We start from the raw sequence: 17,686 nt of genomic DNA on the forward strand, positions 1-17,686 counted from the left end.
TTGCTGTAAAGTAGTCTTCGTGATGCTCATCTTGTGGTCTGTGGATGTACAGGCTGCAGTGTGTAGGTTCTCCTGGTATCCCACTCCATCTTTCTTCCTAGTTGCAGCTATTATTGTGGGTACATCAATGGACAAAAACAGGGTGCAATTTCCTTTCTTTATTTTCCTAGGAAACAATACCTATGGAGGAGAGGAGATGGAGAGCTCTCCAAGTAATTAATTGCACGTACCCTCCCACAGCCTAGCTTTCACTAGATGGTAGTAGGGGTGGCAAGATGAGGGATCCAACTCCAGATTATTTTAGAACAAATTGCAATTCTTCAGCTTTGACAAGTAGTTATTAAACACTTATTATGTGGTAGGTACTATGGTTGGTGTTTATTTTAAGGTTTCCTATTTTACAAAAGAGAGACAGTAAACTTTCTTTACTTCAAACAAGTTAAGGCCTATAAATATATATTGATACAATTTTATGTGGTCACTGTGCATCTCAATGAAGATGTGCAATATGATTGTGGTAGATCATCTCAAACTGTGGATTCTGAAATATTGCTACAGTTCATTTGGAGTATTTGCAACCTTCTTCCCTGTAGATGGATAATAACCATCTGTATAGGCACCTGCCTTGGGTTACTTTGATGTTTTCAGGAAGCAGATGGTGACATCCAGTGAACTTCTAACTGCTTGCTGAATAATATCTCCTCTAAATTATCAAGTTCCATGAGAGCAGAGTCCATGTCTGTATTAATCAAGAATGCTTTCCCAGGAATTGGTCCAGGCTAAATATTTGTTCAATTAATTATTGATTAAAATTCTAAAACAGCACACACACACACACACACACACACACAAGCAGGAGTAAAATTGTCAAGTGCTCTTTCAGTAAAGGATTTTGTTGTTTAATTTTATTTAATTGTTACTAATTGGTGAGTAAAGAATTTTGTGGCTCATAACAAATAACTTCCACCCTTCATAATTAAGAATACCCCTTTCCAAGACAAGTATGGCAATACACACTGTAACCCATCCCTTCCCAAGACAACCTGGCACATCCTATATGACTCTGAATGGAGAGTGTGTTTCAAACTATGCCATCCAAAGGCACACAGTGAGCCTGGGTATTGTGTTCTGCCCATGACCTTATCGGGGTTATATGGTATCTTCACCCCGGCATCCAAAAGGAGCCCTGCAGGTGCATAAGTTGTACTAAAAATGATTTTATTTATATGTTCTATTTCTCAGATAATGTATGGGCAAAACACACGATAGAATTGTAAAGAAGTCTTGTTTGGAGAAGAGGTGGCAATTTTTTGCTACTGAAGGTAGCAAGAAAACCGGTTCTTCCAGTAGAAGTCCAGCCTGATACACCCTGGCTCAGTGGAGACTTGGTGTCTGTTTGTATACCCGAAGTGGGGAGGCAGACTCTGGAGCTTTGAAGCCAGTGCCTGCTTATCAAAGCAGGAGTACCAAGTAGACTGTCACCCCCCAAGGAGTCTTCCTTCTCTTGGTGGACACAGGAAAAACAAGTGAGAAGGGAAGAGGAAAGAAAGAGATCAGTAAGTCTGAGTGTGGTTCAGATGCTGGGTTGACAAATTAGGTTCTGATACTCTAAATGCAGTATTTGATCCTCATAGAAGGCTACTTCTGAAAGCGTTGATTAAATAGACAAATATTTGAAGGTACAAGGGGATGGGGGAAAACACAGAAATGCTTCCAAATTATGGTTGGGAGTGGGTTTTGTTCCATATCCTGGCTGCTTATAAGATTAAATGAAAACAATACTATCTTCATTTAATGTATTGCTTTTGTCAAAAGTAGATTCATGTGAGTGTGACCTGGATTCTCAAACATCTCTGCTTTGGCGGCAGGGGGATGGGGGGAGCATAGTGGTTCAGTTAAAACCAAGTGACATATTCAAGATGGTGAATTCTACATGTGTTAATTCCCCAAACGATACAGAATACAATATTATGTGAAATGACAGACAAACATGTAGAACCCCTCTTTTCCTTAAAGTGATTTTTTTTTTTGTTTCTTCTAGAGATTCTGGATTGGCACTTATCAATCTATTTTCCTCTTTAACATAAGCTGATTTGATGATTGCTTTACGTAGCAATTTGAGTAATGTATTATTTTCATCCTCTCTCGATCTTTATTACTGACTCTGTCTTTCAAGCTTATATAATTCTATCAAGGATTGGAACCTTTCTAAAATGATTAGCCTGAAGTGTTCTCTTCCCAACTAGAGTTCTTCCTGCCTTAGTGTTAACTATGGCAGCAATCCAGTAAGATGAAGTCAATTTGTACTTTTGTGTCAGGATGATTTTCATTTGCATCCCTGTCCACCTCTTACCACTTACAGGATGTTGTCCATTTCTTTTTTTAAACATTTATGGAGCTCATTACCTTCATTTGAAAATAGGAAAACAGTAGCCACCTGCAAAGTTATTGCAAGATTTAGTGAGATGGTGTACATAAAGCATCTGGTATGGTTCTTGGCACATTCTAGATCCTCAATAAATCTCATTTCTCTACATACGTGGCACTAGGCCAGGCCGAATGGGCAATGCTGGAGAAATTAGAGTGTTCATTTAAGTACCTACACTTAAAAAGCAAACAGATTTGCCAATAGAAAGTGTTTATGACTTTTGGATTCTTAGTCTAGGGTTTAAGGAAATAATTACAACCCTCATTGCCTCATCTGGTAAGGCTGACCTAAAGACGCAAAGTTTCACATTTTGCTAAAGACAAAAACCAAACAGACTGAAAGGTCTTACTGTCATTTAACATATTATTCTGTGTTTGTGACAAGAGAATGCACCTTAAAAGCTGTGAGCTTCAACTTTTATCCCTTCCTGGTCCCTAGGCTCTCCGTGGGAATTCTGAAACAGAACCACAGGTGTACCAAAGGAAGCTACATATTTTTCCTTCCCCCTGCAAAAGATTCACATGGACGAAAGAAATTGGATGGGTACATTTTGCTTTGTTTAAATAACACTTGGTTTTGCTGCTTTTAATCATCGGTTCCCCTGAGCATGGCATGCTTTCTGCAGCACACACTGGCTGCATACCTAACAGATATTTTGAATACAACAGCTTGACTCCCCTGCTGCTTGGATGATAGCAATTGGCTAGGTGTTCAATCCTCTTCCTTCTCCCCCCTCCATGGTTGCAAGGAGATTTCAAGTGCAATTTGGCCTTGCACATCAAACAGCAATTTTCCTGTAGAAATCACAACCTCCAAAAATTCTACCCTAATCAAATCTATCAAGCCCAATTTAGGGGTGAGCTTGTGTCTGTTTATCAAGGAAATGGAGTTGAAATTGCCCCCTTTAATGGAATCACAGCTGCCCACCATAATCTTTCACATGGATGTTTGAATTAATGGCAGGACTTGGCCCATGCTCTCCAACCTTGGAATTTGATTCTGGTTATAGTAAATTGCTATAATTTCTGTTCTGGGATTCTCAGGGATGCTGGTCCTTGTGGGAAGGGGTTAGAATTAATGTGTCAGAGAAATTAAAGAATTCAGAAGTAGTTGGGAGAAGATTAGCACTTTTGCACAACACTCAATGAGTCACCTCTGCATTACATAAAGCCCACTGTGACCCACATGAACTATTTTTACCAAGTCATGGAGAAAAGCAGAAAAAATGGCTTTTTCGGAAGTTCAGATTTTAAATCATAACAGAGAAGATATAGGTGGAATGTATTTGTCCTTCTGGAGTATAGGATCTCTCATGTGGATCAACTGAATATTTGAAATTGTACTGGATAGGCAGATATCTCAGCTGAGATATCCAGATCCTCCCTGAGCCAAGGAACAACCTTGTGCCCATCCCTTCTTCTTGTTCACTCTTATGTCCTTCAGAACCTTTGATTTTGCTCGTGAAAGCCAGCATCTCCATAGAGATGGTGTTCGTTCCACTCAGACAATGGAACTAGAGCCTATGGCAGTTTCCCCAGAGAACAGTCATTTCATTTTTAAAACATCTTTACTGAGGGGCATTTCCTCCCTCTTTCAAGTGTGTTGGCCTCCTGTGTTTCTATTAAGCCATTCTGACCACTTTTTTTCTTGCACATTTTTATGTTTTTTTTTTCCTATTTTGTTCTCACACTAAGGAAGAAAGGTGAACTATTTATAATGCAATACCATAAATAAGAAAACCAGAGTTAAATGACATATCCAATTATGGGTGGCAGTAGAACAAGGCCACCTTTTTAGAAACCTGATGCTCTCTCCATAACACTTGGTAAAAAATAGTACACAGGGCTCACAGCGGGTTTGATGTGATGTAGAGGTGACACACTGGGCATAGTGCATAACACTTTCTAACATCTTGTAATTTCCCCTGCTCCTCTTTGTCTGAGTGTGAGCTGGTATATCCTCCCTGATGTAAGGTCAAGAAGCCCAGCCCTGTGCTGACCCAAACAGACCTCCTGAGATGCCTCTGCCCCAATCCAGGCAGTTCCTTCTCATCTTTACCTCTCATTCAGAAATAATTCCAGCATTACAATATGTTCGGAAGAGAGATCTATCCTTTTTTCGTGAAATGCACCTGAGGTATTTCATCTTCCAACTGAAGATTAAAAGACTCCTGAATTAGAGAATCATAGAAATTTAATAAATGTGAGGAGAAAGCCTATTCATTTTCTCAAGAGTGGCTAATGCCTCTCAGAAAATTATCATATTTAGAATTAATTCAGCCTTTCTCTTGCATCTCTTTCTCGTACCTTTTCCTTCCTCTTGGCCCTGCCTCATTTCATTTTACTCTGGACTATTTGCACCAAAAAAAAAAAAAAAGGAAGAAAGAAAGCATTTCAACTACTTGGAGTTTTATCTACTATCATTTATTGTCCCTGAGAATGCATAATCCCCTGATATCACTTCTATCTGCGTACCCACCAAACTCAGAGATGCCTTCAATAGAAGGCTGCACACTGCTGGTTCCCATGGGCATCGCCCTCTGTGGGACCCTGAAGGCATTGCAGGAAGAGAGATTGCTGGGAAAGTGATGACGCAGGTGCCTGAAGATGAGCTGCTGAGTCCATGGCATCCTCAGCTCTGCTCTTGATCTATTGATCTGTGGTTGGTATATGTTGAGAGTTAAGATAGCTGGGTAATTTCCTGTGCCCAGAGCATGCTGGGCTAACCTTCCTTCCTGCACTTTGTATGGCTAACTAAAAGCCTGCTAGATTAGGGAAGAGAGGAAAAAAAACAAAAGCACAGTGTTATTTTCCCCCACTTTATAAAATTGCTCATCAGATTATTGATTGAGCTTTATCTATTATGTAGTGCAGTGGCCTTGGCTGCTGTTGAGAATTGCAAAAGAATGACTCTTGCTTGGGAGAGAGTCTGCTATATTAAGTACATGAGCGTGAACATTTGGGCAGATGTAGACCCAGCTTTGCATTGTTCAGAGTTGGCAAGGACCGTGGACAATGCGAATATTCCAACATATCATTTACCTAGCATTCTCAGTTTCCAAAACCAGAGATGTTAAGCAGCAAATAAGGCAAATTTAAATAAGATTTTTGTCCCCCCACCCCATGCCTGGAGGATGGGCATCATTTTCTCTGACAAACTTGTGAGAGAACGTTCTGCACTTCATGTTTACTGATGTCTCTATGCTTCTATGGATTCTGCCACCTGTTTTCTGCCTTTAACACTTTTTCCAACTCCTCTCTTGAAGTTTATCACTGACTTATTAATTAACAGACAAATTGGCTGAATCTCAATCCAACCTACTCCTTCTGTATCTCTTCTCTCCCAGCCATCTCTTACTCTGTTCTGTGAAAATCCACCTTCCTAATCTTCAAGATGTTCCCCTCCTCCCTTTTTCTACCATTTTGACTTCTTGTCTTCTGCCCCTTGGTCAGTTCCCATGTCCTGCAGTATTTCCCAAGTGAAGGTATCCTCTGGAGTTTTGTGCCTGGCCCTTTTATTTTTATATGTTCAATTCCTTGATGTTCTCATCACCTCCCACTGTCCAATTATCACCTCAGTGGGAATGATGCCTAAATCCATTTCCAGCCCTGACTTCTATCCTGAAATCTAATCCTACATCTATAATCGCCTGCAGAATATTACCACTTCTGTCTCCCTTGCCCTACATGAAACCTGTCTTTTAGGTCTGTTGATCTGTTGATGTTAGCTTGATAATTTCCCACTGCTCCTGTTCATCTCTACCTTCACTATCTTTTAGCATTTCATTACTTCTTGGTTGAACCATCAGAACAACCAATTAATTCATCACCCCTGCCTCTGTGTCTTGCTCTTTATTACTCTGCTAGATATATCTCCCCAGAGTACAGCTCTGACCCTGATACCCCTTAATCAGCAAACATTAATGATGCCTCCTTTGCTAGGAAAGTTAAGTCCAAATTACTTTTTCAGGCATGGGTGAGTGGGGTCAGGTCAAACTCTTAAGCTTGGCACTGAATACCTTGTGTGCTTGCTCTGGACTGTCTCAGGCCTCACCTTCTTCCTCCTTGCACATGCCAAGCATCTGTTCCACACCAGTTACCAATGGTTTCCAGGACATGCCCCTCTCGGTGATGCCTCTGTGTTTGAATGTGATGCTCCTTCTGCCTGGATTATAATTTCCTCTGTCATCATACTCTACCTCACTCCATCTCTTGCTGACTTGACAAGTCTTCATCTTTTAAAACTCAGTGCAAAGGCCCAGCATGGTGGTACACATCTGTAATCCCAGCGACTCGGGAAGCTGAGGCAGGGGGATCACAAGTTCAAAGCCAGCCTCAGCAAAAGCAAGGCACTAAGCAACTCAGTGAGACCCTGTCTCTAAATAAAATACAAAATAGAGCTGGGGGTGTGGCTTAGTGCCCCAGATTTTAATCCTTGGTTAAAAAAAAAAAACTCAGTGCAAGGATCATATCCTCTGCAAAGTCTTCCCTAACCTAATCTGACAGCAATAAACATTTCTTTCTCTTTAGTCCCATGCTAATGTCTCCCCAATTTCATGTATTTACATCTAATCTCCATTATGGCAGTGCTGGAAGGTGGGGTCTTTTGGGAAGGCATTGAGTATGAAGACTCTATCCTCATGAAGGCATTAGTCTATTGTCAAATAGCTGGGGGGAAGTCACTGAGTCCCATTATTGTGCTTTCTCCTCCTTACATCATGTAAGGACTCAGCACTGCTCCCATCCAGAGGATGTAGCAACCAGGCACCACCTGGAAAGTGGAGTCTGGACTCTCATTAGACACCAAATCTGGTGGAAACTTGATCTCAAAACTCCCAGCCTCCACAGCTATGAGGAGTAAATTTCTGTTCTATATTACTTAGTCTTGGACATTTTGTTTTCGCAACATAATGGGTTAAAGCATCTATATCATAATATCTGCTTTAATAAAGCAGAGATACCATGGCCACCTAATTCATCTTTGCAGCCCAGCATCTAACATGGAGTAAACATGACATCATTGACAACCCTTACCTTCCAGCCAATCTGGAGTGCTTGTTATTGCATAGGAACATGCAGAGGTCCCTTGGCATATGTGGGGGATTGGTTCCATACTCCCCCATAGTTCCCATACTCTGAAGATGTCCAAGTCCTTTATAAAAGATGTTATAGTGCTTACATAAAATGAATACATATCCCTACATATACTTTAAAACCTAACTAAGTGTAAATGTTAACTAAATAGCGTTACACTGAATTGTTTAGGTAATAACAACAAGGAAAAAGTCTATATATTTTCAATACAGATGCACTTTAAAAATATTTTTTGATCTGCTATTAGTTGAATATGTGGATAGAGAAGAAGGACTGTACTATGATTTCCTCTCTCTTAGCTTTTATTCTGGTCTTTCCTTCACATTAGAATTCTTCCTTTGTTATCAATTCACCAAAATTCGACTCATCTTTAACAAAGTTCATATAAATATCTTCTCTTTCAAGATGACTTATTCTATTTCTTTTTAACAAATATGTGTGTGTGTGTGTGTGTGTGTGTGTGTGTGTGTGTGTGCCCTCAACACAGAAAAAGCATGAATTATAGTTATCAGACCTATATTAGGCTTTGGACTAAGATAAATAGACCTTTAGTCCTCATTCTTAAGTAGTTTATGCTACTCTAATTCTATAATTCACCATAGAAGGACAATAATACTTACAAAAGATTGTATGATAGCACCTGGCACATGACAATTGATCAATAAATGTTAATTCATGTTCTTCCTCCTTTAAGATTTTAGCACATCTTATGACTTTTAGCACATTTATGCACTTTTCATATTGTCAAAATAGAATAAACTTCCAATGGCCGAACAATATCTTATTCACTTTTCACTTCTTACAGTGACTATCAGAGACCCTCCTATAATCTTGTTGCTGATAATAGTAGTTGAATTTAATGGAGCAAACTGATTTAGTAAGCTTTATGCTTTAAAGAAGAAAACAGTTTTATTATTTGCACAAAATTAAATGTGATGTTTGTGGTCATGCCTATAAAATGTCAGACAACACACATTTGGCGAAGAAACTAACCTACATGATAACATATTTTCTGTGGGAAAATTAGATTAGACATCCATCGTTTCAATTTGTGTTTTCAGCAGAAATGTTGATCATTCTGTTATATCTTCATACAAGCCTAAAAAAATGAAACAGCATGGATTTGACAACATTCTTTTAAAAGGTGGTCAATGAGGCAAATTAGATGGCCTGGTCAATTCCATGCTGTGATCGAAGTTTTCTATAAATCTACGTGAAAATTCTTTGAAGAATGTTGTTTTCAATTACAGGACAAACTATAAATAATTGTTTATGTGTATTCAACTAGTATGACTCAAAACTTTTAAAAATAGCTAGTTATGATCAAATTTAAAGCTCTGCAAACTATAGTTTTGCTCTTTTGGAAAACAACTTGAGGTTAATAATAATTGCATTGGTGAGCTCACAATCTGACATGAGGATTTCATGTGAGCTTCTCACTTCCATTTTGGTTGTTTCTACATCCCTGAAGCCTAGAAGAGTGTTTTGAATGGGAAAATGCTCACTCAACTAATACTTACTGAATAATAAAAACATATGGGGAAAGATTATTGAGGATTTTTAAGTGTAACATGATGGAATTCATTATCTGGTGTCACCCTCTCATTCTGAATTAGGCAATGAGATTCAGAGGAGTCAAGGAATTTGCCCAACATCACACAGCAAGTTAGTAGCACAGTAAAGAGCATATCTAAGATTTCATGTTTCCCGATCTAATGGTCTTTACAGATGTCACATCATGTCAGCCATTTCATAGATGCAATGCACTTTCTGAAATTATGAAGAACCAATTAAATTCAATTAATGTCTATGAAGCTCTTGTTACATTATAGTCATAATGACACTATAAGGACTGTAATCAGGCAGTCTCTGCTCTTAAGTTCCCAAACTCAAATGGAAGAAGAAAAACATCTAAAGCATTACCAAAGACTTATTAGGAAATGCATACAGTTAAGGGATCTAAAGCACGTGCTAGAGGCACTAACAAATGATTAGAGGACAGGCAGGGCTGAAGGCTGTGGAGTGGCTTCCATGGAAAAGTGGCACTGGACTGATCTCTTTAAGAAACACAAAACATCCCTAATTAGGAAGAGGAGGGAAAAGTCTGGGGATAGTTCTCACAAAGGAGAACAGCAGTGTCTTTCCAAGGTGGCAGCTTGCTGTAGTCATGGTACAAAAGAGGGAATGAAGAATGCAAATGGACATTCGTCTTGGTCTTGATCATTCAGGACAATCTGGAACTTTATCCAACAGGTGACATAGAGCCTTTCAAGGTGTTCATTTCGGAAAATCATTCTTGTTACAGTAGAATTGGGACTGAGAGATTGGAAGCAACAGGAACAGTTACAAGGGTACTTCAACATCAGTACGTTCTCTCCCAATAGTAACATGATGCTAACAGAATAAGAACAGTAACAACAACAACAACAATAACAAAATAGGAGGCACATTATGAAGAATTGCAGCTTGGGTTCTGGATTCAGAATGGTGTGCCTTTGTATCTTTATGCAAGTTACTGGATTCTCTCTGCCCTGTGGGGTTACAATGCCCACTCAGAATATTGCAGTTCTCAGGTGCCAAGGGGAGTCTGGTTCATGGAAACCTCTCAGAGAATATCCATGGTAGCCATTGGTTCAGTGATGTTAATGTGGCATGGGGGTCTCCTGAGGGCAGGTAATTTGTTGACTCGCCGCCTTTGCATCCTGGGGCCTAGAAATATGTCTGGCATATATTAGGCATTCAATAAATACTTGCTTTTGCTTTTATAATTATTGTCAATGCCCTGTTCCTTCTCCCTTTAGGCCTTTCAGGTGATTACATGCATATGGCTTCCAACTGGAGTCTTCAGATTATATTCATTGATGTGAGGAAGATTATTAAGAATATCACGATTTTTTCTAAAACTGTCATTTTCACAAGTATTCAGCAGAGGGCTCAGGAAACAGAAATTTTAAGCTGAAGATGAACACTTTGGAGTCATCATTTTTTTAAACTTGATTTAGAAGATCAGTGAGCTGGGGTTCTGCTGTAATAATTCTCAAGTTGAGGGCTGTTTGGGGGGCTGAATTGACTCCCTGGGTCATGAGATTCCCATGATCTTTCTAGGATGCACTTTACTGATCTTTGAAGTGGGATTTATAAACCAACCTTATAAACTATTCTATGTTCACAAGTAAATACATTTTGATGTCTTAAAGGTAGTGAAGGTAATAATGGAGAGGGTTTCTAAAGTATGCAGATTTCTAGTGATAACCAGGAATTGACAGACCAGTTAAAAAGTCTTCAGGGAGTGGTGTCCTGTTTGCACTTCTGTTGTTAAGTACACCCATTGGTTTGATTAGAATTCAAATATCATTAGTGATAAATATTCTTCCAGGCCTCCTCAGTAAAGCACCTACTATAGACCACACATTGTGCTAAGCATGAAGCAAATAAGTGTAAGACACAGTACTTGTGAACATTATGTAATAAAAGTCATATAAGTAATAAATCCATAAGTCCTTATATGTTGAGTAAATGAGAGAATGTGCAAAAAATTCATCATGTGTGCTCTCATTGTAGCCTTAAAAATTTAAAAAGGTCTGGAAATATATTTTTGAAATATATTTTATTTGTAACTGACATTTAATAATTGCAATTCTTTCTTGGGTACAGTGTGACATTTCAATACACATATACAGCATATAAGATGAGGGTAACTGGCATATCTATTGCTTTGGACACTTAGCTTTTCTTTGTGTTGGGAACATTGCAAAATTCTCTTCACTGCCTGTTTTGAAATATCCAATTATTTGTCAACTGTAGCTATCCTTCTGTGCTATAGAACATTAGAAGTTATTCTTCCTATTCAACTGCACTCCTGTATTCAATAATTTTTAATTAAAAATAATGACTATAACAAAACATGTAAGTTCAAAACAAAAAAAGAAAGAAAGAAATGCTCTGATCTAGATTATACGTGGTATGAAATGAAGAAGAATGGGTCCTGTTCAGTAGAGTACATGTTGCCAGGGCAGGGGTCACAGAGCAGAGGCCATGAATTAGTTATCCAAGAGTGAAGTGGATCACAGAGGTCAGAGGAGGCAGGAGTATTCCCACCTGTGGAAAACAGCATGTGCTAAACTTCTACAAAGTCACCGCTGTGAAGCAGCCCTCATTGGAGGGGGTTATTAAGAATTAGGGTGGAAATGGATGTGGGATCAGGTACTGGAGGCAAGCACCTGTATGTCCATTAGCTTAACAAGAAGTGGTGAGACAAAAAAATGCCTTCTCAATGAGGTCAGACGGATTTAGGTAAAATCCAAGCCTTTTGATCCTCTGGAGTCTCAAATTTTCCATCATTTATAATTTATCTACTTAGCAGTATTAGTACGAATAGAGGTATCTCCTCTTTTTATGTACTAGAAAATGAAGGAAACAGTATATACATATGTGACTTGTGGCTATATTAGCATTAACATACACACATGAAATTCTATATGTTCAATCTTCTCTCAATATCCGTGGGGGTTGGTTCCAGAAACCTCATGATACCAAAATCTGTCAGCACATGAGTCCCTGATGTGAAATGTCATAGGATTTGCTTATAACTATGCACATCCTCCTGTGTACTTTAAATCATCTCTAGATTACTAATAATGTCTAGTATCATGTAAATGTTATGTAAATAGTTACAGAACTATATTATTTAGGGAATAGTGAAAAGAAAAATATAATTCTGCATATGTACATGTTCTGTACAGACACAATGTTTTCATAACATATTCTTTCTTTTTTTTTTTTAACTTGTGCTTGGTTGAACTCATGGATACAGAACCTGTGGATGCAGGGCGCAGACTGTGTAAGTTGTGTGCAGAGATGCTCATTGGTTGATTATTTTAGTAATGGACCCTACATGGTTAACTTCTTTAGTTCCTTTCTCATATTTCTCTGAGTATATGAAAGAAGAGTACCCTCATCTAGATTGTCCTGTAACAAGGGCAACGATTGGCTAGCAAACGAATGTCCCTCTATCTAATCTCAGCTTTCCTGGAACATCTTGAGTAACTGATGAGCACTGCCTGCTTCTGATTGACCTCCACTCTCCCTTGACTCAGGGAATTTGCTGCCCTTAGTCCACAGCTGCACCTTGTGTGGCTACCAGTTACTTCTATGATCACGTGGGCCACCTGTGTAGGACCGGGGTCCATGAAGTGGAGAGGTAACAACAGGCGCAGTGTCAGAGTTGTGTCCAGCACTTCAAATTGTGTTTAAACCCTGGTTTCAAAATTTCCTAGACATGTTCCTCCCTTCTCCCCTGTCAGCTGCTATCTCAGTTTGGTTGCTGTGAAATCTCCTTTCTCCTTTTTTGGAGAACTCTTCTTGATTTTGATCTGAGGCAGCTGTCGCCTAGTGACAAACAGCAATTCCTGTTAACGGCACCATTATAAATCTTCAGCTTTCCCCTTCATTCTTGTCAAAGACGTGGGCCAGTGTGCCAAGTGAGACAGTAGTGTCTCTGACTGTGTCCCAAGGCAGGTGAGCTATTGGGCTCCCGTGGCTGTCCTTCGCAATCCCATGAGATTTGTCTCCCTACTCCTGCCTTCACGTCGATGTGTTTTGATAGAAGGTTAATGCATACGTGAATACACAACTTTTTGATTGATTGTCATTGTGAGCTCATCACTCTTTCCTTTAAATTAAAACTCCCTCCAGATGGGAATCTGTGACACAGATTTATTGATCTGCAATAAAACCTCACTCATAATCTCTACAGCTGCCCATTCATCTTCTCTAGAAAGAGGGTTCATTACTCTGGATGTCCCAAGAATGAAAGCAAGAAGCTAACTTTCTCCTTTTGTTCCCTTCCTGCCCCTCCTCTGCTTTCTGCTTCTCTCCTCCCTCCCTTTCTCTACCCACTCCCTCCTTTGCCTTCATGATCTCAGCTGCATCCCCTACACAGAATGATTCCCTTTCCCCATCTCTGCCATCTTGCCTTATATTTCTCTTTACCCTCTGCAACCCACCCTAAAGATGCCCTGGCATTTCTCGGGCATCTGACACTGAATCTGATTTGTGGCTGTATCCAGTAGCACATTCCTCCCTCTGTTACTTCCAGATGGGTTTGCTCGGTCTGCTCTGGACAGACCACTATGGACTCTGGTAGATGAATGAGATCATTAGGACAAGACAACCTGGGTAGCCAGACAGACAGAATCCAGGACAAGCAGCAGGTGGGCAGGTACTCCTCCTGTGTTTGAATGGGATAACTGTGGATAAAGAATGCTTACCACTCTGTGTTTTGTTGGGTCCAAAGAGCCTTCTGATTTATTGCCTAGGAGATATTCTGGAGTGCACACATGATCGAGGCTGCTTCCACTGGTCAGCAGATGGCTTGGTCTTTGTGCCAGCAAACAAGAGAAGTAACTGCTCTCTCAGACTCAACAGAAGGAAGGACGAAAGGACTTTTGGAGTGATCAGATGGATTGCCTAGTCAGTTCAGTGGAGTATCTCTTCATGTTGCTGAGATTCTCTTGAATTTCTCTGCTCGAAAAAACAAAAACAGAACACTAGTATTTTCCATTCTGGTGGATTTCAAGGCATTGTTATGATGCATTGGAGTGTTGTGATCAGCTGTGTGGTGTGATGCAAGTTCCCAGCATGTCACAGCTAATGTGTTCCTTCTAACAATAACATGCTGAAATTTACAAATGAAATGTTTAAAAGTTTGATTAGATCCATGTCAAAGTGATGTTTGTAATAATATCATTTTAGCTCACATGAATTTTGATACACTTTCCTGAGTAGGACTGGGAGGTAATTAGTACTAACCTGCCAGGAATCACCTGTTATATATAAGAGTCTGGTGGGTATGTGGTAGTCTCCATCACTGGGTATGGGGAATCACTCTCCTAGTCTGCCTCTAACTGGCAGGAGGACTGTTCTGAAAAAATTCTAAATTCTCCTCTCTTGTGTCCTCATGGCACAATGAAAGATGCAGTTTCTCATCCTCATTCTAAAATAACAAAGAGAAAATTCACAGTCAAGCAGTAATTGCTAAAGTCAGGATTAAACCCAAGTGTATAATCACCACTTGAATATGCTCTTTCACTGACCGCTACCTCCTCCAATGGGCAGGCATGAGGTGCTCAGGGCAGAGGCTAGGAATGGGTGAAGGAAGAGTGAGTCAGAAACTAAGCAGCATTTATCACCATAATCAGGAAGCTACCCCAAGCAGGTTTAATCACCCCGTGCAGGGAGGGATGCAGAGCAAGTTTATGGTTTACAGTGAGCAGGCTGACACAGCTGATTGATGTCAAATATGTCATGATGTATATTGTAAAGCAGGGAGATTTAATGGTGTAACTCTATGGCAGGCTTAGAAGTGAGTTGCTGCAGAGTAAGGAGTGATGGATGGGCTCATTTACATGTAAAATTGCCAATGGCATTGACAGCACTGGTATGTGAGGGGAAGATAAGAGGCACATAGCAAGATTCACTCTTGTCCTAGTATTGGAATATTAAAATACAGCTGTGCCAGCATCTGGAATTTGCAATGGCCTTTAAAGATATAATTATTTTTCACCTTTTAGCCTTGAGATAATCTACATCTTGTATAAGGTTTTTAAAAAAGTCACAACACCATCTCTGGATCAAGTGTTTACAGTAGATGATGCTGGTAGGAAATTCAGTTGAATGGAGGTTGTCAGCAAACCACGACACTCCACGGTTTTAAATCTGTTCCCAGCCTAACAGCCTCATGGTGCATGTACAGTAATTCCGTGAAACACTAGAACACTGACTTTAAAACCCCTTTTAGCTCCTACTTTTGCCTAAACTCTTGCCTTTCTCTGCTCTCTCTGCCTCTCTCTCTCTCCCTGCTCCACCCTTCCCTCTGTCTTAGTCTCTCTGTTTATCCCTTTATTTCTTTATTTTCTCTTCTAGTAAGGCTGTGATTATCATGTATGGCTTAATATTGACGACATGTGAGAGTACGGAGAACGGATGTATCATTTCAACAACTAATGATGCTTGGACCAACTCCGTTTCAACATTCAGGTTTGAGGAATTGCTCTTGGATATAAATCATTTGGCTAAAGAGCACTTCATATTTGTCAACCAAAATTAGAAAAGAACTATTTAAACTCTAACAATTAAAAACTCTATAGCATTAGAGTCTAACTGCCTACATTTCCTGCCCCTCTTCAGTCATCCATTCTTGCTTTCTCCCCTTCCTCCTCTACAACATACACCAGGCCTTGTGAAAGATACTTGGGACACAATAGTAAATAAGACCCTAGGTTAGAGCACAGGACACAGAAGGAAAGAACTGAAAGCCAGTGCTGGAGGATATTAGAAGTGCCTGAGAGATACCATGAGGATGCCCAGGAATATTCTCAGGGGACAAAGGGAGTCAGGGGGGTGACACTCAGATAAATAGTGGGACTTCTCAGAGGAATTTTTCTCTGAACCAAGATTAAAGGTGAGGAAGGCAAAGCTGGGAGGAAAAGATACACCAAGAGAAATCTGGTGCACACGTCCACAGCACGATACTCTAGCAAATTTGAGAATCTGCAACTACTATGAAGCAAGAGAACAGGAGCATATGAGAGGGATCATCAAAAGACGAGATAAAGTATCATCAACATCCTTAAGAGCCTTGCTATATGCCTGTTAAAAAGTGTGGACTTTTACACAGTAAAAGATAGTTTGATACATAAGATAATGTCCTATATTTGTCCTATTTATGTATTTGCCTTTAATAGGTTGGGCCTTATTTCACCACAGACTTGTCAACTGTGTGATAAGAAAGATGTGTCAGCAATAAGAAAAATGATCATCAAATCTACTAAGACTTTGTGGGTGTTCATTGTTTGTAATTAAGCAAAAAAGTATTAAGAACTGAGGATTTACCAAACATAGTCATCAATTTATGTTCTTTAGGGACTTCTCCAGTAACTGGATGATTGTTATCATGACACATTATTATTTTAAGTGAACTGTACCCATACTTTATGATTCCATCATTGTTTTATTTCTTCAAACTAAATTTATTGAGAAATTACTAAGTTCAAGGTACTTTGCTAGATGCTAAGGAGACAAGGAGGAAGCATATAAGTTTCTTTCTCATAAACTAATGAGGAAGACACATATATGGAATGATTGTTAATACATCATGAACTACATTATTATAATGGATGAACTGGGGCTTTGAGAAATAAAAGAATTTATGGCCTCTGCCTGGGGAGTCTGGGATGCTCAAAGGAAGAGATAATTGAGCTTTATCTTAAAGAATGGTTGGGAGTTTTCCATGGGCAGATTTTATAGATGAGGAAGCTAGGGAGTTTTGATGTAGAGAGCTCATCCACATAGAGTTTCCCCAACAAAATGAAAATGATGTTATGATTATTAGACTCATTCAGCTCTATAAATAATCTTTTTTTCTAGGAACTTGGTTGGAACATTACCTCTATGATGCTACTTGCAGTATAAAATGGTTATTAATAATCTCAGTGATCTGGGTTCTAATTTCACCTTTGCCACTGAAGAGTTGTTAGGTCTTGAATGAGTCACTTCAACCCTCTGTCTTTCGTCTCCTCATTGTACTACATCAGTGCCTACCTCATAGAATTCACAGTGCAGGACAGGAGACAAAGGACTGAGCTCAGTGTTAGGTCCACAGGAAGAGCTAAATAAATGTTAGCCATGTATGATTAATATTATTACTATCTGTCATTTAACAACTAATGAAGCATTGAATGAACTGCAACCCACTGATGTTGTAGAGCTAATATACGTCCTAGAGACCTAATAGGACATTCTTCTCATCTCTCTTCAGAAAGAATACAGTCCCAATTGTAATAAATCACCAATGCAAAAGTGGGTTCACATGGTCCCTATTCTCTGCAGCCACTTGAGTTTTACTCCAATTATTTCGCTATTCTCCCTGGTGTTTCCCCTTTTTGGCTACTCAGCTGAAAACTTCATGAATGTGCAGTTTACTTCCTCTTCCAGATCATTAACAAAGCTGCTATGAAAGCTGGCACCTGGCTCTCCTCCTCCGACTTCCCTCTAGGTGTGTCCCCCAGCTGGTTCTCTGCTGAGGCAGAATGTGAGCCCACACAAACAGATTCTTATCACACATAAGCTTGGTCATTGTAGAAACAAAGGGTATGGAACCCTTTCA

The 17,686-nt window shown here is 39.6% G+C and overlaps 1 protein-coding gene across 8 annotated transcripts in view; it reads left to right on the forward strand.

The window, feature by feature from the left end:
* Positions 1 to 17,686, forward strand: part of Ntm (neurotrimin) — a 943,571-nt gene that overhangs the window by 416,890 nt on the left and 508,995 nt on the right. Inside the window, exon 2 of one of the 8 annotated variants that reach the window (XM_078047341.1) lies at positions 12,335 to 12,361. The exons of 6 other annotated variants lie outside the window; for them this stretch is intronic. Coding sequence is in view for 1 of the 2 variants with exons in the window: in XM_078047339.1 (XP_077903465.1) it covers positions 15,525 to 15,558 (34 nt within the window). In the remaining variant the exon portion in view is untranslated. Of the gene's footprint in view, positions 1 to 12,334; positions 12,362 to 15,512; positions 15,559 to 17,686 lie in introns of those variants that run through there. One more of the 8 variants, XM_078047339.1, reaches the window with a different exon arrangement.

Source organism: Ictidomys tridecemlineatus, chromosome 4, assembly GCF_052094955.1.
Source record: "Ictidomys tridecemlineatus isolate mIctTri1 chromosome 4, mIctTri1.hap1, whole genome shotgun sequence".
Lineage (NCBI taxonomy): Eukaryota > Metazoa > Chordata > Mammalia > Rodentia > Sciuridae > Ictidomys > Ictidomys tridecemlineatus.